The sequence below is a fragment of the Schistocerca americana genome, chromosome 2, assembly GCF_021461395.2.
Source record: "Schistocerca americana isolate TAMUIC-IGC-003095 chromosome 2, iqSchAmer2.1, whole genome shotgun sequence".
NCBI lineage: Eukaryota > Metazoa > Arthropoda > Insecta > Orthoptera > Acrididae > Schistocerca > Schistocerca americana.
This window is the reverse complement of record NC_060120.1, coordinates 892897585-892924119: the sequence shown is the minus strand read 5'-3', so window position 1 is coordinate 892924119 and position 26535 is coordinate 892897585. Positions and strand designations below refer to the sequence as shown.

Here is a 26535-nt window from a genome sequence, read left to right as displayed (position 1 = left end):
CGTCGTTGTGATACTGGTTCTCTTGATACTTACTTCGATCTTATTGCGATTACTGTGCTTCAATTCTCATTTAATAAAATGTTTCACCTAAAAGTAATTTTTACTAACCACTGTTGTGGTAGGTTACGGGTTACAGTGTTCAGTGCAAATACACTGGAGGATTCACTGAACTGTTCGTACAATTACAGGTACAGTCTGTCTGCTTCTCTGCGGAGTTACAAGTTTTAGGAAACGCCGTCGACTAATCGGGTGAATAAATTGGTTTCGTTTCCCAAACATGTTTCCACAATGAATCCATGACTGATACAAAGAGTGGACATAAACAAAAGTTTTGCATCACCCCTTTATTTCGAAATGCATGGCACAGAAAACCAAAATTGGCTCTGAGGCAAGCTTATGTCTTCATCTGGACTGTGTCCAGAACACCAAATAAATAAAAAAGTAAAAGAACACTTGTGTAACGACAGAATCGACTGTTCCCCCCAAGGGCGGGGGCGGGGTGGGGGGGGGGGGGGGGGGGGAGGTACATAGCGTTCCTGAGGAATGTGGTGGAACGTCCTCTAGTTCGCACGAATACCTGAATCCGTCGTGGCATACCATCGATGAGACCACCAGGCCAGGGCTCGCCCAAACAGGCCGACTCATCGGGCATAGGAAGTGCTCGTTGTCGACGTCCAGTGACAGTTCTTTTCAATCCATCCCACACATGTGCGGGGAACAAGCAGGCCATTCAATTCTGAAGACGGTAGCATACTGACGGAACGTGTTCACGACAACAGCACGATGGGCACCACGGTTATCATCCATCAAGATTAAACTGTCACCAAATGTTGGCGATACAGTGGCACTGTTGGTTGCAGAATCCTGTTCCCGTACTGCACAGCAATGAGACTGTCTTACGGCGGCCCCATAAAATACCACCGTATAACATCACACCGCCACCGTCTAGATGCTCATGTGGGGGCACAGTGTTGTAACTGTTCGGTATTACCGGCTTGTCTCCAAACACGTTGGTTGCGAATACCAGGGTACAAACAGACCCTACTCTCGCCCGTAAAAGCTCCCGATGTCAGTTCTGTAGAGGTGACCATTCTGCATCAGTTCTGCCATTCTATAACGGAGTCCACAGTGTTGGGTAGCACGACGCATTGCTATCCATGGTCGTCCGGAATGCACATCCAATGGTCTCCTGACAGCTATACGGAGTCTCTATTTTATATCTTCTCTACTTCGGCCAGCATTAATTACTTTTTGCGCAAATAGCAAAACACATTTACTACTTTCAGTGTCATTTCGTGATCTAATTCCCTCAGCGTCGCCTACTTTAATCCGACTACATTCCATTACGCATGTTTTACTTATGTTGCTACTCATCTCTCAACTCAGAGTCAAGGCATTACCGTATCCATTCTTTTCAACTGCTCTTGTAAGTTCTTTGCCGTCCCTGACAGAATTACTAGGTCATCAGCAAACCGAAAAATTTCAATTTCTTCTCCCTGAACTTTAATTCCCTTTCCAAACTTGTCCTTGGTTTTCTTCGATGCATGCTCAGTGTAAAGACTGAAAACAACGAAGATTGCCTCAGCCCTGACTGCCTTCTCAAATACTGCTTCCCTTTCGTATCTTTCGAGCCTCGGAACTGCAATGTGGTTTCTTTTACAATTCATTCAATAGTCTAAATTGAATAGCCTTGACATTTACCTTAGCTTTCTCGAACACTAACAAACATATTATTTAAAATAAGAAATAATTCATTACATGCACTGGAAAACGGTGGAATATACAGTGCGATCCAAGTAAACCTGAAATAATTTAGTTGTCATAACATTTGACCCAATAGTGGGACACTTTTGCAACTTTGGGAGAGAATAACACGTAATTGAGAGATTACATATACTCATACATACATGGTGACAGTTATTGAAGTATATGAAATAAAATCGTCGTAACTCCTGAACTGTTTGCGTTACGACGTTCAAACTGCACGGTTGGTCGCGCGGCATGATGGGAATTAGTATGCGCAGGCGCACGCGCCTTGTAGTCGTCGGCCGTTTCCATTTGGAAAGGTTCGTCAATAAGCAACAATGGCGCATTTGGGGAACTGAGAAGCCGCATTTCGCGATCGAGAATTCCCTTCACCCTCAACCGGTGACTGTGTGGTATACAATATCCAATCACAGAATAATCGGTGATATTCTTCGATGGCACGGTGACTACCGAGCGGTAAGTGAAGGTTTTGGAAGAAGATTTCATCCCCATTACCCAAAGTGGCCCTGATTTCGACAAGATGTGGTTCATCCAAGACGGAGCTCGACCCATTGAAACAGGAGAGATTTGATGTCCTGGAGGAGTACTTTGGGAAGCGCACTCTGACTCCGGGATAGCTAGAGGCCACTGGCATGACCCTCGATTGGCCACCATATTCTCCGGATCTGTACACATGCGACTCCTTTTTGTGCGCCAAAATTAAAGACAAGGTGTCCAGCAATAGCCCTTAAAACCATTATTGAGCTGAAAACAGCCATTCAGGAGGTCATCCAAAGGAAACGACGTTCCAACACTTCAGCGGGTCATGCAGAATTTCGCTATTCGTCTGCGCCGCATCATCGCCAATGATGGCAGACGTATCGAACAGGTCATAACCTAAACCCAAATATCTGTAGTGACGTTTGCATATTGAATGAAGTGTGTGCATGCCGTAGTTTGTAACTGATTTACTTTTTTTTTCATATAGTCCCTATAGCAAATGTTGGAAGCGCCCTCCACGAGCATCAATGCAGAACTGTATTCGTTTCACCCAATTCCGCGACGTTCTGTGAAATGTATCCCCGCAATGATGCGTATTTCCCAGTTCTCCGTGGTCTATTCCTGTGCATTCGATTTTTAAGATACCCCTAAAAAAAAAAAAAAAAAAAAAAAACATCCGGAAGGGGGGTGGGGTAGATCAGGTGTAATTTTCTGAAGTTATTCGATCACCAATGAAAGTAGTTAAAAAAGGCATTGAAGCGTTAAGGCGTATGACATTTTGCTCGGCCGGCCAGAGTGGCCGAGCGGTTCTAGGCGCTGCAGTCTGGAACCGCGAGACCGCTACGGTCGCAGGTTTGAATCCTGCCTCGGGCATGGATGTGTGTGATGTCCTTAGGTTAGTTAGGTTTAACTAGTTCTAAGTTCTAGGGGACTAATGACCTCAGAAGTTGAGTCCCATAGTGCTCAGAGCCATTTGAACCATTTTTGAACATTTTGCTCTATCTTGCTTGAAGTAACTTTATCTACGTTCGACGTCATCCAGCTGCTTCACAGATGTACTGAAAAAGCCCGCATAAACTGCAGTGTCTATGGTCGTATCAAAGAAAGTGGGGCTCACAATACTGGAAGCAGACACCGTGCACCACACTCCAACCTTATCATCATCCAGTGGTGTTTCGTGGGTGATTGGTGGTTTACCCCAGCCCAGTATCCGTTGTTTTGCGTGTTGATGTAACCTGACAGATGGAATCATACCTGATCTGTAGACCAAGCTATGGAGAGAATGTCTGAACGCCTCACAGGGCTCTGGAATGTGTCGTACGCAATGCGTCTCCTGGCTCAATCGACGCAACGATTTATTTGTAGAGTTCTCCAAGCGTCTTCGAACATTATCAATAACCTCTGCACTCACTGATGGTTTATGTTTACCACTCGTCACTGGTTAGTACACCAGTTGTCGCCTGCTTCCTTAGAATCGATGAAATTGTTGCCTTCGTTGGAACGTGCCGCACACTGAATTCCGAGGACGACGGTTCAATCCCGCGTCCCGCCATCCTAATTTAGGTTTTCCGTGATTTCCCTAAATCGCTCGAGGCAAATTCCGGGATGGTTCCTTTCAAAGGGCACGGCCGACTTCCTTCCCCGTCCTTCCCTAATCCGATGAGACCGATGACCTCGCTGTCTGGTCTCCTTCCCCGAAAAAACCAACCAACACTGAATTCCCTCCGGAATGCCCATTGTGTTTTAACCAATTACTCTGTCTTCCCACTTATTTTCACAATAAAAACTCGCTCTAAAAGTGTGTACTGCATGTTTCTGCCAGCTAAAGACTGCGAACAAATCACTGATTCGCTCGTTATTGTCACGCGGATCAAACTACGCACTCACAGACTTCACAAACCGCGACCGACGAGGCTACGAACGATCTAAGACGAGGCGAGCAAGCGCGGCGTTAGGCCGGATAAAGGACCTCATGCCCAGAGACAATAATCAACTTGCCAACAACGGGCGGCACTTCTGATTTTCCCACAGCTACTGATCATTACAGTAACTTTCCTGTTTCTCATGAAATAGTTCAGGTTTATATGGATTGTCATGTATTTCCAAGGACGTAACTGATTCAAAATGAAGACGTCGATAGAAACGTCAGCTGACACACTTCATTACGGGCACATGGCCAGTAAGACGGATGCAGTGACACCGTAAAGGAAAGCGGGTGTGATGGCTGGAAGCACAACTCGGCTCATCTGTTTCGCAGTGTATCGACGCGCAGTGCAGAACTCGGGTCGGGTTTCATCAGGGGCGCTCCGTCCTTCCGGCAATGAGTGTTGAGTGGCGCGGCTGAGGGCAGAACAAAAGGTTACCCCAGCAGCCGACGGGCATGGAGGGGCGAGGGGAAGTGGTGGGTGTGGGGTGAGGGAGCAGGAGAGGCGCCCGCGTCAAGGAAGGCGCGGCTCAGCCAGCCGAGCCTGGCCGGGTGTCTCCCCATAGGGAGCGCATTGTCGGCGCCAGCTGGAGCTCCCATGCCTTTTTGTTGTCGGCATCACGACCGCCGCTGCTGCGACGACGAACAACACAGACGCCAAACAGCCTGAAACGTAGGAGAGTAAAAGGAAGTGATCTGCCATCACAACACCAAATACTCGCTAGCGACGGGCTCTCGCTAATGTTGGGAAACTCACCAGCTGGAGAATTTCTTGCTCTCCGTATGGACTGCAGAAAATAATGTACACGTAGGGCTCTGAAGATGAACTAGCTCCGAGCGTGTACGATGCACTTTATGCCTTCAGGCGCAGATCACAGCTTCCACTAACGAAAAATACAGCTATCTACGCTGTCACGGGTTCCTCAAGAGAAACTGGAAATTTGTGGTAAGTGGAAATTTGTGGTAAGTGGAAATTTGTGGTAAGTGGAAATTTGTGGTAAGTGGAAATTTGTGGTAAGTGGAAATTTGTGGTAAGTGGAAATTTGTGGTAAGTGGAAATTTGTGGTAAGTGGAAATTTGTGGTAAGTGGAAATTTGTGTTAAGTTCGTATGGGACCAAACTTCTGAGGTCATCGGCCCCTAGGCTTACACGCAACTTAAACTTACGCTAAGGACAACACACACAAGCATGCCCGATGACGGACTCGAATCTCCGCCGAGGAGAGCCGCGCGATCCTTGGCAAGGCTCAAAGACCGCGCTGCTACCCCGCGCGGTTTCGTCAAGAGAATAGCGCATGGTGTGGTGATACATTGTACGAGGTCTGTTCAAAAATTCCAGAACTTCATCCACAAAATTTTTCTACGCTAACATTTTACTTATGTGGCAACGGCCTTGCCGCAGTGGATACACCGGTTCCCGTGAGATCACCGAAATTAAGCGCTGTCAGACGTCGTCGGCACTGGGATGGGTGTGGTAGAGTAATTATGGTGGACGCGTACGGGGAGACAGTGTTTGCACAGCAGTCGCCGACATAGTGTAACTGAGGCGAAATAAGGGGAACCAGCCCGCATTCGCCGAGGAAGATGGAAAACCGCCTTAAAAACCATCCACAGGCTGGCCGGCATACCGGACCTCGACACTAGTCTGCCGGGAGGATTCGTGCCGGGGAGCGTTACCCCGCGCGGCTAGCCGAGTGAGCTGCCTCATAATTAGTCTAATCTTGTCTTCACGGTCCTGACTTAAATAATGATTCCTGAAATTTTGGTAATAGGCTTCCTCGAAATATCTTCAAGAACCTGAGAGCTCAGGTTTTCTCAAAATATCCTTGGCACTACTCCTTAGGTCAAATAGACCTACGACCATACTGCTCCCTAATTGTATACGCTGAATAACCTCCGTTTGTCCAGTTTGAGCCATTACACTTCAAAATATTCTGGGATGGGTCTCAAAGCGTTTTGTAATCGTAAAGCGCTTTGTAATCGTAAAGCGCTTTGTAATCGTAAAGCGTTTTGCAGTAAGTCCGCTTTGTACGCTGCATTGTCCCAGTACCTTACAGCGAACCGAAGTCTGCCATTAGCTATTGAGCGCACTTTGTCATTCCGTGTCATATTCATACAAATTATTATATACAGATTATTATATACAGATTATTATATACAGATTATTATATACAGATTATTATATACAGATTATTATATACAGATTATTATATACAGATTATTATATACAGATTATTATATACAGATTATTATATACAGATTATTACGTTAAGCTTTTGTATGAATTGACTTACTTCAACTGCGACTCATGGATATTGCAGTTACACCAATTTTTGCATTTATGTAACGTCCATAATTTTACACTTCTGAAAATATAAAGCAAGCAGCTAACATTTGCCACAGTTATCAATCTTACCAAAACTTGAGGATAATTGTGCAGTATTTTTCTGATAGTAATTCACTGTACATAACTGCATAATCTGCAAAACATACGAGGTTACCTTTTACATCGTCTGAAAGGTCAGTAATGTACAATATGGACAGAAAACGCGCCAACACACTTCCCTGGAGCATGCTGCAAGTTACTTCTAGATCGGTCTAGGAGCCTCCGCCCAAGGTTAATGTACTTCGTCCCTAGCAAGAAATCCTTAATCCAGTCATATTTCGTTTGATACCCCATATGATTGTATTTTCGATAATAAGCGTTGCTGCGTTAGTGCAGTACTGAATCTAATGATTTTCGTAAAGTCAAGAAACACTGCACCCGTCCGACTGCTTGATTCGTGGCTTACAGAAAGTCATGTGAGTAAACTCGAGATGCGTTTCGCGCGATCAATATTTACGGAACCCGTTCTGGGTGGCACAGGGGAGGCTGTTGGACATATTCATTACGTTTGAGCTTAGAATATCCTGTAAGATTCTACAATAGATGTATGTCAATGATATTCGATGGCAGTTTTTTGAATCACTTTTGCTACCCTTCTTGCAGACTGGTATGACCTGTTTGTTCAAGGAATCCACGCCATACTATAGTAAACTCAGAGGCTAACGCAGCTGCTAATTTTGTATAGCATGTGACACATTCCATCGACCCTCTTGCAGTTTTAGCGATTTCGTTTGTTTCTGAGCGTCACTGACACTGATGCCTCTATCACTCACTCTCGCAGTTGTGTGTCACTTGCTTTGCTACCCTAAATTTCGGCTGATATTCTTTTATGTGTGTCTGTATATTAACTTCGCGTCCACTGACAGCCGTTTACCTATGGCAAACTTCTCTTTGGGTTTTGTCAGCGACCCTTTGATAACACCTTGCTGCGGTAGTCGTTTAAGGTTGCAAGCAATGTCCTTTGAACAGCCAAGCGCGTTTCATTCAGAGACTCTATATCCCCATGCTTTGTTTCACAGATAATATGTACAGGTAGGCGTTTCTTTACCGCGACAATATACCATGGAAGGTCCTTCCCATCACGAACTGCTCTACTACGTATTACACATCCAGTCCTTCGTCAACTATTTTTCTAAACATGAGCCACTGATCCTCTACACGTTCCTGTCCAGAGAGAGGTGTTTCAGGTTCCTTCTTGAGGTATGATAATTCTCGACTTTATCTACTTTGCTGTACACGTGTATTTTGGTAATGAACTGTCACATGCACACTGATACCAGGTTCAATGTGGCCAAGCTCAATAAAGTCAGTTTTTTGTTTTGTTTTTGCCATTGTATCCAATGTATCCATATCGTGAGTGGACATCTGAATTGTTTACGTCGTTTACAAGGAAACAGTTTCGTATACAACCACAAAATATATGATCCACATTCAACAATATAGGGGCATGGTTAATTCATTATTCTTCGCGTAGTATGTGCTATGTTCGTCAGGTGCAGTACTGTACACCGGACTGGGTCTCCACCCAAGACATAATAATCTTGCGGGTGGTGTTCACACTGTTGATGAATGCCTCTCCGAGCGACGTGAAGCGTCAATGGAGCAGGTAGAGTGCAGTGTCATGATCAACATTCGTTCACCAGGAAACAACACATGTTACGCAGTTGAATAACAAATTCTAACTAAAGCAAATAATTCAGCACTGGATTTATTTGTAGTATTCTTATTAGCAGAGGAAATTAAAAGAATACAATTGGATCTAATTTCGGCAATAAAGCTCATTATGTGAGAGCTCTTTTCACTGCTCTACCATCACGCACTATCTGTAGACGTATATGCTTCACCTCGCACAATTACGAATTGCCGTTATCAACATTCTGCAATTTATACGTTATTATCAACACAATAAATAAGGAAATCGCGAAGACCTCTAGTGTTTAGCAAAGATAAGACGAACGCAGCTTTTGCTGGAGCTGTACTTGTTGCATTGACACCCAAGAGTCACGATACGGATTGAATAGAGGAGTGCAGCTGATTCTTTCCCTCTATTCACTCGATCACATTCTGATTCTCGCAGCCAGTTACAGACGCACATTAATTTTAGTGTGGAACTCCATCCAACATGGATGTGTGAGATGTCCTTAGGTTAGTTAGGCTGAAGTAGTTCCAAGTCTAGCGAACTGATGACCTCAGATGTTAAGCCCCATAGTGCTTAAAGCCATTTGAGCCAAGGTGCAGCTTCACACTTAACAGAAACCTTCTGCAGGATAATACCATATTAGTAAGGGATGAGAAAGTTCCGTAACGTAAAATGGAGCATCTCTACCACAGATCAATTTCAAAGTACATTTTGTAACTATTCCGTGGCTCTGAAAACGGCTGTATTGCTTGCATGAAACAGACGACAGCTGTTTGTAATGGGAATCACGTTCCAGCGATGACAAACTACCCGTTACTGCTCTAGTTCTTACCTCTAGCAATATGAAGCCAAGTACGGAATCTGGACTGTCATTACACGGCCTATTCCCCACCAAACAAAAAAATAAGTAACAGAAACTTGAGACGGGAGGGAGGGGTAATGAATATTACATGTTACGGCAATTCGTTAATTGTGTGTTTCCATCGCTATCGATGGTATCACGAGCTGACAGCTGAATCACTAATGCAGCGCGACTTGCCCCGATCTAGTTTTTCCACGTAACGCTTTAGCGGAAGACGCCCATTAACTTTCAGTATACTACTACAGTTAACATTCGCACCACTTAAATGCGGCGTCCACTGAATGCAAGACTGGAAACGATCTAATCTAGCTGTTCCTTTTCCTTTTGAAATTACGTTTTTCCACTACACTGTTTATGTTCAGCGAAGAGGGATGACTACAGACACTGTACTGCTACAAACACATTTTATTTGATCGACGATAACTGCACAGAACGATGGAAAATGAGTAAGAGCTGCACAAAGACGTAACGTGTATTCAACAGCTGATACGATCTTCACGTCACTTGTCAAATATAAAAATACTGAGTAGTGGTGTGAAGATTGTAGCAACTATTGATAATACGATTCATCTTTGTGCAAATATACGTAAATTACATGAAGTTCATAAATCAAATATCGACATTCCGTAGCAGTTCGATGCACTCTCGTTAATACTCGACACAATCAACTTTGAAATTTTACGAGTATCTTCAATACCCTACAGCAAGATCAATTCTTCGACTGACTGCGTGGCTTTGTGGTAGAACGCTCCCCTGCCATGTGGGTAGCCTGTGCTCGGGTCCTGGCCATGGTAGGTTTTTAAACAATGCTGCACGTTCCACAAGCATTTCTGTGAAGTGTGAAATACTTAAGGACGAAAACATTAAATTTAAACCATCTTTATTAATGGTCTTTTTAAAAATACCGGTAGTTATGATGTTAAATTTGCAATGAAAACTAGCGTGTAGGGCATGTAATTAGAAATGAGAAGACACGCAGCTTTTTGTGCAAATGATAGTTCGTGTGTATGTGTTAATTAGCATGTATTTGATGAATTCTATATTAAATGACGTAGGTATTCTAAAGACAAAAATAAAAAAAGACGAGGTAAGTAACGAACGAAATAGGACTCGAATCAGCGATTACCACTATCGAGCCTACTGATTTTTTACGTCTTTATGTATCGACTCTTCGCGAAAATTCTCACAGAACATGCAACTTTATTCAGAAATTTGCAACGCCTGAGAATCGAATCCAGAGCTCTTCTGTGGTATGCAAGCATTCTACCACAGAGTCACGCAGCCTGTCGAAGAAATTGAACTTACTTTGGGATATTAAGCACGCTCGGAAAACATCGAAGCCAAATTTATCGAGAATTTTTGAACGATATGTCGAACTGCTTTGGAGGGATTGACTTTTGCGTTCTGAACTTCACATACCACGAAAAAATAAAATTACAGTAGTCGGATTACTGTGTGGTCTCCTTGCCAGACTGCAACACGCTTCGAAGAACGCAACTCTTTTTTTAGCGCTGGAGACCATAACAGAATCAAAAGGTATGTATGCGAGTGATTCCATCATTATGCGTTGGAGTAAGAAGTTACAATGCCTCTGGGAGAGGTTGGAAGAGAAGCAAAAAGAACAGCGATTAATCTTTTACCTATCTCCGCGAAGATCGAAAGATTCCTACGGAAACATGACATCCAGTGTATTTCGCTCCCGTCAGCAAATACAAGACGTCGTCTTTAACATTACTTTAACATCACGAAGACGATCTACGTCTCCGAATGACAGGTATATATATCTTTCCATATGAATGTGTTATGTCTTACGTGAGGGCACAGTATCAGAACTGTTGAGGAAAGTTGCAAAGAAATACCAGGGACGCGGCCCTATCCCCCCCCCCCCTCTCACCATTTTCCCACTAAAACTACCAGCTGCATCCACGGCACCAACACAATCATGAAACGAAATAGGACTGAAACAGTGGTGCGCTGCAAACTACAAGCTTCTGGAATAGCATAATTAAGGAACCTATCGAAATAAAGATGTTCGTACGCCTAATAATCCGAAAAAAAGATTAATACACAAACAAGGATCCGCGTCCTGCGCTCAGTTAATTGCGATCATGAATATTTTATGAATGCAACAGTCTAGATCGCTACGTAACATTTCTTTCTTTATAACTACAGTCCGGCTATTATCATCAGTTACTAAAAATGTATGAAAATGCAAAATAAGGCCCATTGCGAATATTAAAATCAATACCTAATGCCATGTTTCTCATTAAGTACTTGCTAGAATGTCTAGAAAGAAACCACAGCTGACTACACACCGAGACTTTAAAAGCATTAATTTATCTGAACTTTCAAAATTGAGGAGCAAGAAACAGTTTGGGGGACGGCTTCTACTCCCCTCTTGGGTAAAACTTCATGGATTTGCTAACAAACTTACTCTAACTATGTGAAAATATACGCTCCCCTAACGACGGGAAGAGTATGAAGGAAATCTGTATCTTGGCTAAATGGAGAATTAAAGCAGTTCATGACTCTTAGAGACGCTGCACACCAGGCATACGAACTGCACCCCATGCCTGAAAATCATATTGCTTCCAAGCAGAGGCAGAACAGGGTCAGTCAAGCTGTGACAAGAACATCAAGCATGCCCATACATTAACCATCACCTCAAATAGATAGACTGTCGTATGCAAAAACCTGTGTCGTCTTGGATCGGCAAAGAAACAGATGCAGCTGATCCCATTATCCCAAATGAAGAAATGAACCACTACTAGACATTTCCTGCAACCATAACAGAACCGCAAACGGAACGGAGAGTACTTCATGGTGGTGAACGACTGTAACCACGAAAAATTCCGTGTAAAGCAAGTTACTTGTGAAACAGTCAAAACAGCCGTCATGCGTATCAAATCAGCATCTACTGGACACTATTGTATCACAGTCCAAATGATACTTATTACTGACACACTATTGCCCACTATAACATACACTACCGGCCATTAAAATTGCTACACCAAGAAGAAATGTAGATGATAAACGGGTATTCATTGGACAAATATATTATACCAGAACTGACATGTGATTACATTTTCACGGAATTTGTGTACATAGATTCTGAGAAATCAGCCCCCAGAACAACCACCTCTGGCCGTAATAACGGCCTTGATACGCCTGGCCATTGAGTCAAACAGAGCTTGGATGGCGTGAACAGGTACAGCTGCCCATACAGCTTCAACACGATACCACAGTTCATCAAGACTAGTGGCTGGCGTATTGTGACGAGCCAGTTGCTCGGCAACCATTGACCAGACGTTTTCAGTTGGTGAGGGATCTGGAGAATGTGCTGGCCAGGGCAGCAGTCGAAAATTTTCTGTATCCAGAAAGGCCCGTACAGGACCTGCAACATGCGGTCGTGCATTATACTGATGAAATGTAGGGTTTCGCAGGGATCGAATGAAGGTCAGAGCCACGCGTGATAACACGTGCGAAATGTAACGTCCACTGTTCAAAGTGCTGTCAATGCGAACAAGAGGTGACCGAGACGTGTAACCAATGGCACCCCATACCATTACGCCGGGTGATACGCCAGTATGACAATGACGAATACATGCTTCCAATGTGCGTCCACCGCGATGTCGCCAAACAGGATGAGACCATCATGATGCTGTAAACAGAAGCTGGATTCATCCGAAAAAAAAAAAAAATGACGTTTTTCCATTCGTGCACCCAGGTTCGTCGTTAAGTACACCATCGCAGGCGCTCCTGTCTGTGATGCAGCGTCAAGGGTAACCGCAGCCACCGTCTCCGAGCTGATAGTCCATGCTGCTGCGAAAGTCGTCGAACTGTTCGTGCAGATGGTTGTTGTCTTGCTAACGGCCCCATCTGTTGACTCAGGCATAGAGACGTGGCTGCACGATCTGTTACAGCCATGCGGATAAGATGCCTGTCATCTCGATTGCTAGTGATATTAGGCCGTTGGGATTCAGCACGGCTACAATCCGACCTTTATCAAAGTCGGAAACGTGATGGTACGCATTTCTCCTCCTTACAAAAGGCATCACAACAACGTTTCACCAGGCAACGCCGGTCAACTGCTGTTTGTGTATGAGAAATCGGTTGGGAACTTTCCTCATGTCAGCACGTTGTAGGTGTCGCCACCGCCGCCAACCTTGTGTGAACGCTTGAAAAGCTTATCATTTGCATGTCACATCATCTTCTTCCTGTCGGTTAAATTTCGCGTCTGTAGCACGTCATCTTCGTGGTGTAGCAATTTGAATGGCCAGTAGTGTATCTTCAGGCACTCTTAACCATCAGTGCTTTACCTGAGGCCTGGAAAAACAGATTAGTTAAGCCACTACCTATAAAGGAAGTTGTCGCAGTACCCTCTGATTACCGACCTATTTGCATTTGTCCTGTTCTGTCCAAGCCCTCAGAAAATATAGGACACGACCAGCTAACAATTTATTTAACTACAAACAATCTACTGCACGAATACGAATCACGTTCCCGTCAACATTGCAGCGCGTCACCAGCCTTACTAAAGGTAACCAATGACCTGCAGCTTGCCAAGGATGGGCAAGAGGCGGCTATAACGTGCTTCTTTGAGTTCAGGAATGCCTTTGACAACGTCAACTTCGAAACTCAGTCGAAGTTAGCAGCTTAAATTTTTCCCCAAGTACAGTGCAATGTTTTCGCTCTTGGATGACGTGAAGACACAAATGCGTCCTGTCACACAAAGTCACAATGGTAGGTAGTATCAGACGGCCTTCAGAGTTCGGCATTAGGTCCTATGTTCTTTTTAATGTATGCCTATGATGTATCATCACTTTCGTCCCACTGCAAATACCCTATGTACGCTGATGATCCCCAGCCGAATCTAAGTGAAAAACCAATAAGCCTGAAGAAAGCGATCGAGAATCTCAACACCGACCTGTGAGCACTACCAAAAATGGGCGCAGGATATAGGGTTAAAGCTCAACCCATCCAAAATCCAAGCAGTACTGGTTGGTTATTCTAAGCTCATTACCCAGGGAATCTCTACCATATTTAACCCCAAATGGGTCAAATATCAACTGCTCTGCCTCAGCGAAGAACCTAGAAGTAGTAATAAATGAAAATTTAAATTGAAGTGAACAAGTAACTGCAATGTGAAAGAAGACATCAGCGTATCTCCATGCCTTACAAAAATATGAAAAGCTCTTCTCTCTGGACCTAACAAAAAACTTTAACACATATACTTCTAATTATTAGCTCAAATGGCTCTGAGCACTATGGGACTCAACTTCTGAGGTCATTAGTCCCCTAGAACTTAGAACTAGTTAAACCTAACTAACTTAAGGACATCACACACATCCATGCCCGAGGCAGGATTCGAACCTGCGACCGTAGCGGTCTCGCGGTTCCAGACTGCAGCGCCTACAACCGCACGGCCACTTTGGCCGGCTTTCCGATTATTGATTACAATGATATTAACCTGCAATGTCTTTCTCAGAGAAGTTCACAGCGCCTAGAACTGGTCATGAATGCCTGTGTTCGTTAGATCTGTGGTGTCCGACTTTTTGAACATAATTCACCATCACATTCAGAGCTATCCTCTGCATGCAGACAAATGCAGATATTTCAAATATCCTCTGTCTTATCAGCGTACACTGTGCCTCATCTCTCTCCTTTAACACAGTCCTCTTATCTGAACAAGGCGGCAGAGACACCAGTGCCCATCAGAGCACAATCTCCATCATTCAGAGACTTGCTCGAAGTCCTTATTAAGAGCAGGAATTCGACCGTGCAATAACCTAGGTTTTATATCAGAGAACTGAGTAACATCTCCAGGTTCAGAAGAAAAAAATGGCTCTGAGCACTATGGGAGTTAACTTCTGAGGTCATCAGTCCCCTAGAACTTAGAACTACTTAAATCTAACTAACCTAAGGACATCACACGCATCCATGCCCGAGGCAGGATTGGAACCTGCGACCGTTGCGGTCGCGCGGTTCCAGACTGTAGCGCCTAGAACCGCTCGGCTACTCCCGCCGGGAACGAACATCAAACCATGTTGGTATAGTAAAAATACTCGAGGTTTGTGTATCTAGATCGAAGACTATTAACGGATTTCATTCCCTCGTCTTCACTTCCACATAATCTGAACTTTTACTATAGACACAGAATTGAACTGTTTCGAGAAAAGAGATAAAAATGTGGGTATATCGGCAAGTTTACAAGGTACCGGTATATTTTGAAAACAATTACTCCCACTCGTCTTTCTCCGCTTAAAAATGTTTTTTTTTCACCTGGTACTCAGATTTTTTAAGGTGCAACAGTGACTGTGAAACGTGACAATACGTGCACTCCCGGCTGACGCGAGTGGCAGAGGAAATGGAGTGTTGTGACGTGAAGAGACTGACCTGTGACGGGTGCCTCGATGTCGATCATGGTCTTCTCGGAGCGCAGTAGCGTGGCGCCATCGTTGATGATGCGTAGCGCGGCCGCCTCGTCTATCCGGCCCTCGAGGATGAAGTGCTGCTTCAGAACGTCGGGCCGCGGCTTGCCCGTCCTCGTGTCGAACACCTCCGCCGTTGTCAGCTTGCGGCTGGGCGGGAACGGCACACCTAAAACACCACCAGCCAACATCCCGTCACTTCTGGCACCGACAGAGCGCGCGACCCGCTCAGCACCGCGTCTCTCCAAGACAAAGTGTCCTGGGCCTTCTGCAACTTATTTTAACACCAAATGATGATATATTACCTCCTAACAATCATTTATCCATTATAATGGTGGTTGAGTTCCTTAACAGTGGGTTAAATTGCTTGCAAAAATAGACAACCATTTACTTTTTATACATGACAAGAGTGTTGTAGGTTTTCACCCATCTTGAATTGGCGTAATACATCAACACTACGTTTGTGTCGAATTTTAGTCGTTAACGGCTGCCTTTTATACTGCAACAGAATAAGGATATACCGGGTGATCAAAAAGTCAGTATAAATTTGAAAACTGAATAAATCAAGGAATAATGTAGATAGACAGGTGCAAATTGACACACATGCTTGGAATGGCATAGGGTTTTAGTAGAACCAAAAAAATACAAAAGTTCAAAAAACGTCCGACAGATGGCGCTTCATCTGATCAGAATAGCAATAATTAGCATAACAAAGTAAGACAAAGCATAGATGATGTTCTTTACAGGAAGTGCTCAATATTTCCACCACAATTCCACAACAATAGCTGTAGTCGAGGAATAATGTTGTGAACAGCACTGTAATGCATGTCCGGAGTTATGGTGAGGCATTGGCGTCGGATGTTGTCTTTCAGCATCCCTAGAGATGTCGGTCGATCACGATACACTTGCGACTTCAGGTAACCCCAAAGCCAATACTCGCACGGACTGAGGTCTGGGGACATGGGAGGCCAAGCATGACGTAAGTGGCGGCTGAGCACACGATCATCACCAAACGACACGCGCAAGAGATCTTACACGCGTCTAGCAATATGGGGTGGAGCACCATCCTGCATTAACATCGTACGTTCCAGCAGGTGTTTATCAGCCAGACTGGGTATGATGCGATTCTGTAACATATGGGCGTACCTCTCACCCGTCACGGTAGCACTGATGTTTTGCTGTCGAGCGCCATCTGTCGGACATTTTGTGAACTTTTTTGTTCTAATAAAACTCCACGTTATTCCAAGCATGTGTGTCAATTTTTACCTCTCTGTCTACATTATTCCATGGTTTATTAAATTTTCAAATTTATACTGACTTTTTGATCACCCGCTAGAATAAAAGGCAGCTGCAACGTTCAAAATGGATAAAAATGCGGTACTGATGAAGATATAAATGCGTGTAGAAGTAGATAAAGCTATTTGTAAATGTATAAATTACAGATTGGCTGCTATATTTTTTCACAGATTTTTAACTTCCCAAAAAAGACTTTTTTTTGTAATTTTCCTTAGCTGTTTCGGGTGAGGTCCCCAGCTTGTTCTTAATTTCCAGACAAGATGGCTACTTGCACGAGGCTGATACCTTTCTCACCACTCACGTTCGCCTAGTGCGTCAGAATACAACTCCAACACTACAGTGCTTTCGATATTACATTCTGCCAGTACATACTGCAACCTAAGAACAAGTGCGAACTCTAAGGCAGCTCATGTGTTTTCGTCTTTTGAATACTGTAATTCGGAATACTGTAAGTGGAAACTGGAGATACATCAGTTTTCGCAAATAAGCATGCATTAAGCCGCGACACATCGAACGCGACGGGAACGTGCGGCGCAGAGCAACGCCGAATGCACCAGAGTGTTCTTGGCAGCGCAACGATGTCCAAACAGAGCCGAGCGAAACTTGTTCGCTGTTGCGCAGAGCGGCGCGGTTTGCTGTCCACACCGGACGCGCAGCACTGCACCAAATATTGTTTATTGATTTGTTTCAGATTTGAGCCAGACTTTGTGGAAGGAGCCATTCCGGTAATCACCTTAATAGCCGGCCGTGGTGGCCAAGCGGTTAAAGGCGCTACAGTCTGGAACCGCGCGACTGCTACGGTCGCAGGTTCGAATCCTGCCTCGGGCATGGATGTTTGTGATGTCCTTAGGTTAGTTAGGTTTAAGTAGTTCTAAGTTCTAGGGGACTGATGACCTTCGAAGTTAAGTCCCATAGTGCTCAGAGCCATTTGAACCATTTTTGAATCACCTTAATCCACATAGGGAAACGACGGGAAAACTAAATCTGGATGATTAGACGGGTATTTGATCGCCCCTCTCTTCCAAATTGAAGTCCAGTGCCTTAACCACAGCGCCACCTCACTGTGTCAGAATACGGAGATGCCCGTCAATTTCGCACGTGCGCCACGGTTGTGAAGGACTTGGAAGCCGCAGTTCAAGGAACGCTTCAGGATTAAGTGTCGTGTCATTGTTGACTGAAATATGAACAAGAAGCTGTGCTGCAGAAAAGCCACGCAAAAACTATACTTACAGATCAACAGAGTCTAAGTAGCAAATGGTAAAGTTGTGCTAGAGCTTTAAACAGTTTTTTTTTTTTTTTTTAATCTTGGAACAATGGAGAATGAAATGGGATGGGCAGCAACAGTCGAAAGGGTAGTCTTGATTCTGGACCTAAAAAGCGAACCAATAAACTGATTTACTGTATGAAGCTGAAGGAACTGTGAATTACGTACACTGTACTAGTACTGTGTTCAATTTAGTATGACATACGTGGACTTATTACCAAACTTTCAATTGTTAGAAGAAGCCCCTCCAACATAACAATTGAATAATTTCTGTTCTTCTTTACAGAGCTCGTATTGTACCTTTTATAACGGCACAATAACTTACTGCGCGGCGCAAAAATGTAAGTTAAATGATAGGGCACAGGGTAACAGGAAGTTATTTTAGTGAACTCGTGAAGGGCGTGCCACGTGGGGTATAGTACACACAGCCGTCTAATAAAATACAAAGCTACCATCAGCTGGGTGGCACAGACTACTTATAACCAATGTAGAAAGAGGGTTGAAGATTGCACAGATCTATTCTTTGGTTATTTTGAGGCCAACAAATTTCATCGCTGGAAATGCCTTACTTTCCAAGCCAGACTAGGTCAGAATTAAAAACAAAGCAGTTTCAGCTAACCACATAAACGGGAAGCGGAAGGGACAAACAGATAACGCTGCTGCCTGTGGTTATCCCACCTAAGGATTGCGCCACTTTTCAACAGCCAGTGGACGGACAACACTACTGACAGAGTGACACGCACGCCTGTGTCCGTTTTTACGAAGTTAATGTTAATGTAAACATTAGCTCCTGTTATTCAATATGTATCTGTCTGCCGCTGTTATGTACACTCTAGATAGGGCAAACCATCTCCCGTAATACTAAAAGCTGCTGGTTTAGAGGGGCTGCCTTAGTCAGTTACAGTTTCCAACTACAATCCAAGTTGTACCTCGAAGCTACTCCGCCGCAAGTTCTCCCGATGTTTGGGCGTTGCTGTGTTCGCTAAGACTGGAAGTGCTAGGCAAGCGTACAGTCCAGACCACGTCATCACTTACCAGATATGATATTAAGCCGAATTCCTGGACAGTCACAAAAATAGGAAATTCGAACCATTTCCAGAAAATTATTACTTCCTTGATATTCTTTCTTTTTTCACGTAGCTTACAATTGTAGACTAAAATTTCGGAAAACTGGTAGTGCTAAATAAACTGCATTCTTTTGCGTCTTCGGTACAATGCTTACACTCCTGTAACATAAAGATAGGGCAATACGTTATATCCTCGCCATTACATTCCGTCGAATCAAGCAAGTGTAAATGTTCTTCCTCTCTCCAGCACCATGGAGACAGAAGTATAAGAGACACTAATTTTTAGCTACCTTTTGCTTTACCACGAGAGACAAAATTGTTCAAATGGCTCTAAGCACTATGGGACTTAACATCTGAGGTCATCAGTCCCCTAGAACTTAGAACTACTTAAACCTAACTAACCTAAGGACATCACACACATCCATGGCCGTGGCAGGATTCGAACCTGCGACCGTAGCGGTCGCGCAGTTCTAGACTGAAGCGCGTAAAACCGCGCCGTCACCCCGGCCGGCCACGAGAGACAGTTTTCTTCTACATGTACTGATGTACCAAAGTGTACGTACCGCGAAGTCATGCAGTCAAACTATTGTCATTCTGCTGTCTACAACGGAAAGCAAGACATAATGGCACGAATCCATCTACTCTAATGTCCACGTGCACATGCAACTAGTTTCTACGTAATTGCCGTCATACAAACTGGAGTATCGAACACATAACGTGTGTAAACAAAGGACCGACACTGACACTGAAGTCTATATGAATCTGTAGTGCAGACTGAGATCAACTGAACATACAAGTATGCGGGTGATGAACAACTGAGCTCACTCTTTATTTTCAAACATAAACTTTCAAGTTTTATTTGGTTCATTTTGTTTTCTTCTGATCACCAGAATAAATTACATCGACGATTGTGCGGGCGCTCTTCGAATGCAGTGAACCTTTTGTCGTCTAAGAGCTGAACGGTGATACAGAGCATACGTTTGACATATTTTCACTTGTACTGTTATTCTTCCGATCACATTTTCTACCTCGAAAGAAACTCTGGCCCAAATTCAAGGACATTACTGATGATGCTTTTGGAACTACGCGTTCCTAAGCGATGAGTAGAGAAACCATGAGCGTCAGGTAGTTCAAATGCGTATATGAACAGTATCAAGAAACTTATTGTGAAGCAAAAGTTTCGAAATTATATTTGCAAATTCCTTGGAAAACGCTCTGAGAATGATCCGATAACTGCCTTAACAGAATTTACCCATTTTTTAAACAAAAAATTTGAAGCTGTCGGTTTGTTGTTATTTCGAAACTTATAACTCACTAACTGGGAGAAGGGATATTAAAATCATTAACAGTCAAGTAAATGCCAACACGAATCGAAATGATTCTATTCATTTAGAACGATATGTTTTCTTTACGCATCCACCACACCAACTAAGATATATAACTGTCCCCCCTAAACAAGTACAAAGTACATAAGATGTGTGCCATTCTATGACCTGGTAGAATTGATTTTAAAACAAAAAGTAAAAACTACAATTTACAATATATCTCCTTGAGCTGCGATGTATGCCAGAGATCTGATAATAACTGAAGTCTTTGTTTGCTATTTCCGTCCTAAGTGCACAGATTAGTAGAGAATTGTTTTACCACATCGTTTCGCTTTATTGCTGAAGCATCACTAGTAGTGATGGTGCCCTTTGCCTCTTTTCACGTTTTGTTGTAAACGATTTTTTCTTCCGTTGTCAGTAGCGGTTGGATTCTAAAACTTCGTAGCATTTACCAGTCTACTTTACAAATACATCAAAACTCAAGTATTGATTTTTTTTATTTGCAGTATGTTTAGAATGGAGAAGAGCTGCTGTCGAAGATGGCCATCCAAAACAAACGAACTGAAATCTTTTTCAAACTCACAGCGAAACATCAAAACTGTCCGCATACTGTGAACTTCTGATAGTTGATTAATTCTGGAACAAGGTGGAATCAGTAACGACCACCTGAAAAAAAAGTGACTACGAATTTTCCAACCAAACCGACATTACGAAAGAACACTCGTTGGAAAGACTGAGCCGATCCACGCAAACCATTCACTAGATGTAACCACCGGTAAGAGTAGGAAAGTTATATCATGATGAACGGACTGAGAATCGGAAGCCGTTTATCCGTTTGTATCTCCAGCCTTGTGTCTCTGTTCGAAGAGAACATTCTTTCAGCACTAACCGCCGATATCTGACTAACCGTCCGTCTGGAACCCAACCTACTCCCTTCGTAACGGTAATACTTAGGAAATACGCAATAACCAAACAGATCCATGCTTGGTTGGCTTTCAAAATGACATTCTGGAGGGCTGAAGTTAATATATATCTTTTCTTCGTAATGACGTGTTGAAATAAAGATTAACATTGTGGGAGATAGTGGTGCTGGAGGAAACGTTTATTTATGGGGCATGTAAACGAAGTTTTGTGTTCTTACTATCACACACAGCTTTCTACGGCATCGCGTACAGGCCAATTTTGGTACCAGGCGTCGCAACGCTACCTACAAGGAAACATTACAAACTTGACCTCTCATTTTAACGAACAAAAAGCACACTTGCACGATAATCTTTCTGAATACACATATTTGTAACTTGGCGGGCAATGGTTATTTGTCATTCGCTCCGCCTCACTGTAGCCGCTTAACCCCAGAGAGCGAATAACTGAATAGTGGAGTGAGTAAGAGGTTTTATGTTCATAATGTCCGTGAATCAACAAGCGATAGTGCTGCACCTGTAGGAGCGGTACAGAATGAGAGGGCAAATTACAAGGTTTAAACGTCAAAGAAGAGAGCTCTTGAAAGTAGTGACTGGTAAGTTTCATCATACTCTTAGGCGCTATTCAACTGACTATAGAAGGCAAACGAACGCGAACGAAACATCATCGATATGGGCTTTCGGAGCCGAAGGTCCACTTGGGTAACCTTGATGACTGCACGACACAAAGTTTTACGCCTCATCGGGGCCCGTCGACACCGAGACATTGGGCTGTTGATGATTGGAAACATGCTGCCTGGTCGGACGAGTCTCGTTTTAAATTGTATCGAGCGGAAGGGCATGTACAGGTATGGAGACAACCTCATGAATCCATGGACCCCGCATGTCACCAGGCGATTGTTCAGGCTGGTGAAGGCTCTGTAATGATGCGGGGCGCGTGCAGTTGGAGTGATATGGAATCCCTGATAGGTCTAGATACGACTCTGACAGGTAACACGTACGTGAGCATCCTGTCCGATCACCTGCATCCATTCATGTCCATTGTGCATTCCTACGGATTTGGGCAATTCATGCATGAGTATGCGACGCACCACAGGTCCAAAATTAATACAGAGAGGCTCCAGGAACACTCTTCCGAGTTTAAACACTTCCGCTGGTTACCAAACTCGTCGGAAATTAACATTACTGAGCATGTCTGGGATGCCTTTCGAAGTGTTGTTCAGAAAGGGTCTCCACCCACTCGTACTCTTACGGATTTATGGACAGCCCTGCAGGATTTCCCTCCAGCACTACTTCGGACATTGGTTGAGTCCATGTCACGTCGTGTGGCGGCACTCCTGCGTGCTCGCGGGAGCCCTACACGATATTAGGTAGGCGTACAAGTTTCTTTGGCTCTCCAGTGTACACGTCCTCTTATCGTGGTGCGTTGCAGACCATTGCTTCCGAAAGTTTCACTTTTTATAAACATTATTATTATTATTATTATTATTATTCCACAATGAGATTTTCACTCTGCAGCGGAGTGTGCGCTGATATGAAACTTCCTGGCAGATTAAAACTGTGTGCCGGACCGAGACTCGAACTCGGGACCTTTGCCTTTCGCGGGAAAGTGCTCTACCAACTGAGCTACCCAAGCACGACTCACGCCCCGTCCTCACAGCTTCACTTCTGCCAGTAGAGCACTTGCCTGCAAAAGGCAAAGGTCCCGAGTACGAGTCTCGGTCAGGCACACAGTTTTAATCTGCCAGGAAGTTTTATTATTATTATTATTATTATTATTATTATTAGTAGTAGTAGTAGTAGTAGTAGTAGTAGTAGTAGTAGAAGAAGAAGAAGAAGAAGGAGGAGGAGGAGGAGGAGGAGGTAGTAACGGGTCACAGCCAGAGCAGATTCTGAATAATCTTAGTGTCAGAATTGTTCACAGTCTTGTTTATGAAAAACAGTTTTCGGTTGCAGACATTTGCTGGTCACAAGGCGAAGGGCGCTCCATTAACACAGCCGTTAACCTGTGCGGGCGGCAGTAGCAGCAGCAGACAGGGCTGTGAACAACGCTCCCGGAATGAGGTCGGTATTAAACCGGGAGAGCAGGACGGCGCCGGCAGGCTATCACGGCCGGTAATGAAGGCCAGAGCGCAGCTCAGGGCATGGGATGGCAGGGCAGGGCAACGGCGCTTAGCGCCCACCGTCCATCCGTCACTCACCCCTGACAGCTCGGCGAGCTATGCAGCGCCACGCAGCGCCCGCCGGCCGCAATGTCTTCATAGCCCCACACAGCCTTTGATCTCAGAATGGCTGACGTGCACACTTGCAAAAAGCGGCCGGCGCACACTGCGAACGCGACAGACCACTTTTTAGATCGGCCGCCGGCGCGCCGGAGCGGGAAGCGGCGCCGAGAGCGTATTACGATTAAGGTGACAGCGGATGGTCGAGCAACCTGCGCCGTACCTCCTCAGCTGTCGTCGTAACTAAAGCGTCCTCAAGTTGTCCTTACCTCCTTTAAATCTGAATAATTTCAGACCAGCTACAGGTCATTAATCAAACGACTGGGCTGTAATCAACCTATCACTGCATGAGAAACACTTCTCACGATTACGTCACGACATGTTTTGCGGTTAAGACTTCGGGCAAACACGGATGGCTTTATTACTGGAATATTAGCTTAACGTAAAGCTTCCCGCTTACCCAAAAGAAACTGTTTAAAATTAACAACCGATGTGAAAAATGAACATACGTTCCGCAGTAGTAGTAGTTGTTGGGATTCCTTGTCATCGTCTTCACTCCGATGACGCTCGCTTACCCTGTGTAAGGTTCTCTGCGCAACTACTGAAATATAAATCCAGTTGAACCTGCTTATTATAGCCTAGACTTGTTCTCCCTCTATAGTTGTTACCCCTTGTAGTGCCCCTCCATTACCAAATTGACAATTCATTGATCCCTCAGGATGCATCCTATCAACAGATCACTTTAATATCATTTTCCCCCAGGCTGATTTAATAAATCATTAGTTGTACCATCTACCCTTCTTATCTTCGGCATTATTAGATGGCATCACATTTCAAAAGCTTATATTCTCCTCGTCTGGAATGCTCACCGGCCGCGTTTCACTTCCGTGCATACAGTAGAGGTGCATGTCGTCTGGAATACAACGGCACTTGTTTCACCTCACATTCAGCAGCACCCGTTCTCAGTACGAGCATTGGGAACACACATTGTTCACTGTCGCAAGTCAGTCAGTCAGGCAATCAATCAATCAATCAATCAATCAATTAACAATAATGTTGCCCCTGCAGTTAATGCAAACGATCCTGCCCCTCTTCATGAATCACATGGTAGTCTGGCCTCTGATGAGGTTGTATTTACCTTACAGCTGTCTGTATCTTCGAGGTACGCAAGACCCCACCGCGGCGAGATCCGTGGTTCCTGTGGGCGTTCTACTGAATAATTTACAAAAGCATCTAATCTACTAGCAAGAAGTAAGACTGAACAGAATCTGCATTCAAAGCCTAGCAACATTTCATTATTCCCGAAGTCAGCATCCCGTGCGAAATGTTACAAGGGGAAATGGTTTCGATTAGTTTATACATAGTAGCCAAGAGGCTCTCGCAAGTATAGTTAGAAGTTAGGTCATGACGTATCCATATTCGAGTAAATTGAAGCAAAAAAGAGCGCAGGATTTAACTAGAAATTAAGCTTCACATGATCAGTCGATAATCTGACAGTTCTCGAACAATGGAAGACTGTGTGATTCTGAACTATCACCGTGCACATAATTAGCCAGAATCGAAGTTATGTTTTTTTTGGAGCCCCCCCCCCCCACGAACACACACACACACACACACACACACACACACACACACACACACACACACACACACACACGCGCGCGCGCGCGCGCCCCGAACGCTAAGCTAGTGTTACGATTAACGACGGCGTAAGTAAATGTAAAAACGACGGCGGATCGAAATCACGTAGCCTTGTATTTCTCGGAAACTTTATTTACTGACCTGGTACGTGAGGACTTGCTTTTAATTTTTGAGTGTTCTGTTAAAAAAAATAACTTAACAAGACTACCACCGAACACAGCCTGTGTTGAAATTATAGGCAACGGGCTACAAAGGAATAAATAAATTAATGTTCCACTTTTATGATTTACAATGGGGCAGTAGTTAGGTGATGTCGGGTACCGCACGTTGTTGCATTTGATAGTATCCGGTAACAATTAAAGAGCCCACGATGAAACCTCTGTGCAGACCATGTAGCGTTCACCCAGAAGTCGTTCACCCTAGCATGTCCCCGAAATGGAGACGCTAGTTTCACTCTAAGCTTACTGTCAAGTGATGTCAAAATGCGTGTGTTTGTCCAGCAAATTTATCCACTGTTGTCGAATTTCGTGGTCGCATCGAGTTTTACGGAAGTAACGTGTGTGAAGCAGGGAAGCAAATTTCGTTGAGTGGTGGGAGGGTTTCATTCAAAGCTGACTCGGTAGTGCTGTGGTCTCTACTAACAATAAAGGCACTGTGATCGTGTTGATGTAACGCCATCACGTGGGGAACTTTTCTGCTAGTGAGAAGCTACAGTCACTTGGAGCTTATAATTAAATGTCATTTATTGACATATCGGCGGAAAAAACGTTCCGAGATCCTGAGGTGAAAGACGACTGTAAGTATTTGTACGAGTTCACATGTTTCATTTTGTCGTCAGTTCAGAAAGAAAAACGTTTAGTTATAACACAGATAAATCAAAAATTCTTCTATCTTCCTATTCCAATTAATTAGGCTGTGTCTGTTGATTCATTCACCATACATAATCAGTATCTTCCAATTACATTTATGGATTATTACGTGCCCTTCCACACCTGAATAATGAAATGCAGTTTCCTGCTTCCCGCTTAAATAAGGTCATACAGTGGTAGACCAGAATATTTCCTACTAGGGAGTCCAAAGTCTGTAATTTAATAAATGCTCTAGATGTGTGTTTGAAACATTTTACATTTTAAGAATTATGCTCTACACATTGTGAATTATTTTTTCAGCGATACCATAAATAAGCAAATAAATAAAACACTGCACGTAGAATCCAAAAACGTGTGCAACTGCTCCGGTAGAAACAGAAAAAAAGGCAATTTGTTGCCAAATATACACTACAGTCTGATTAACAAACGAAAGTTGCACACAA

At 44.0% G+C, this 26535-nt stretch overlaps 1 protein-coding gene across 5 annotated transcripts in view; it reads right to left on the bottom strand.

Annotated features, from left to right (window-relative positions):
• The window catches only part of LOC124595846 (serine/threonine-protein phosphatase 2B catalytic subunit 2-like), a 773882-nt gene that overhangs the window by 463341 nt on the left and 284006 nt on the right, over positions 1–26535 (bottom strand). For all 5 annotated transcript variants that reach the window (XM_047134749.1, XM_047134751.1, XM_047134750.1 and 2 more), the window contains exon 2: positions 15454–15657. In XM_047134749.1, coding sequence (XP_046990705.1) covers positions 15454–15657 — 204 coding nt within the window. The remainder of the gene's footprint in view (positions 1–15453; positions 15658–26535) is intronic.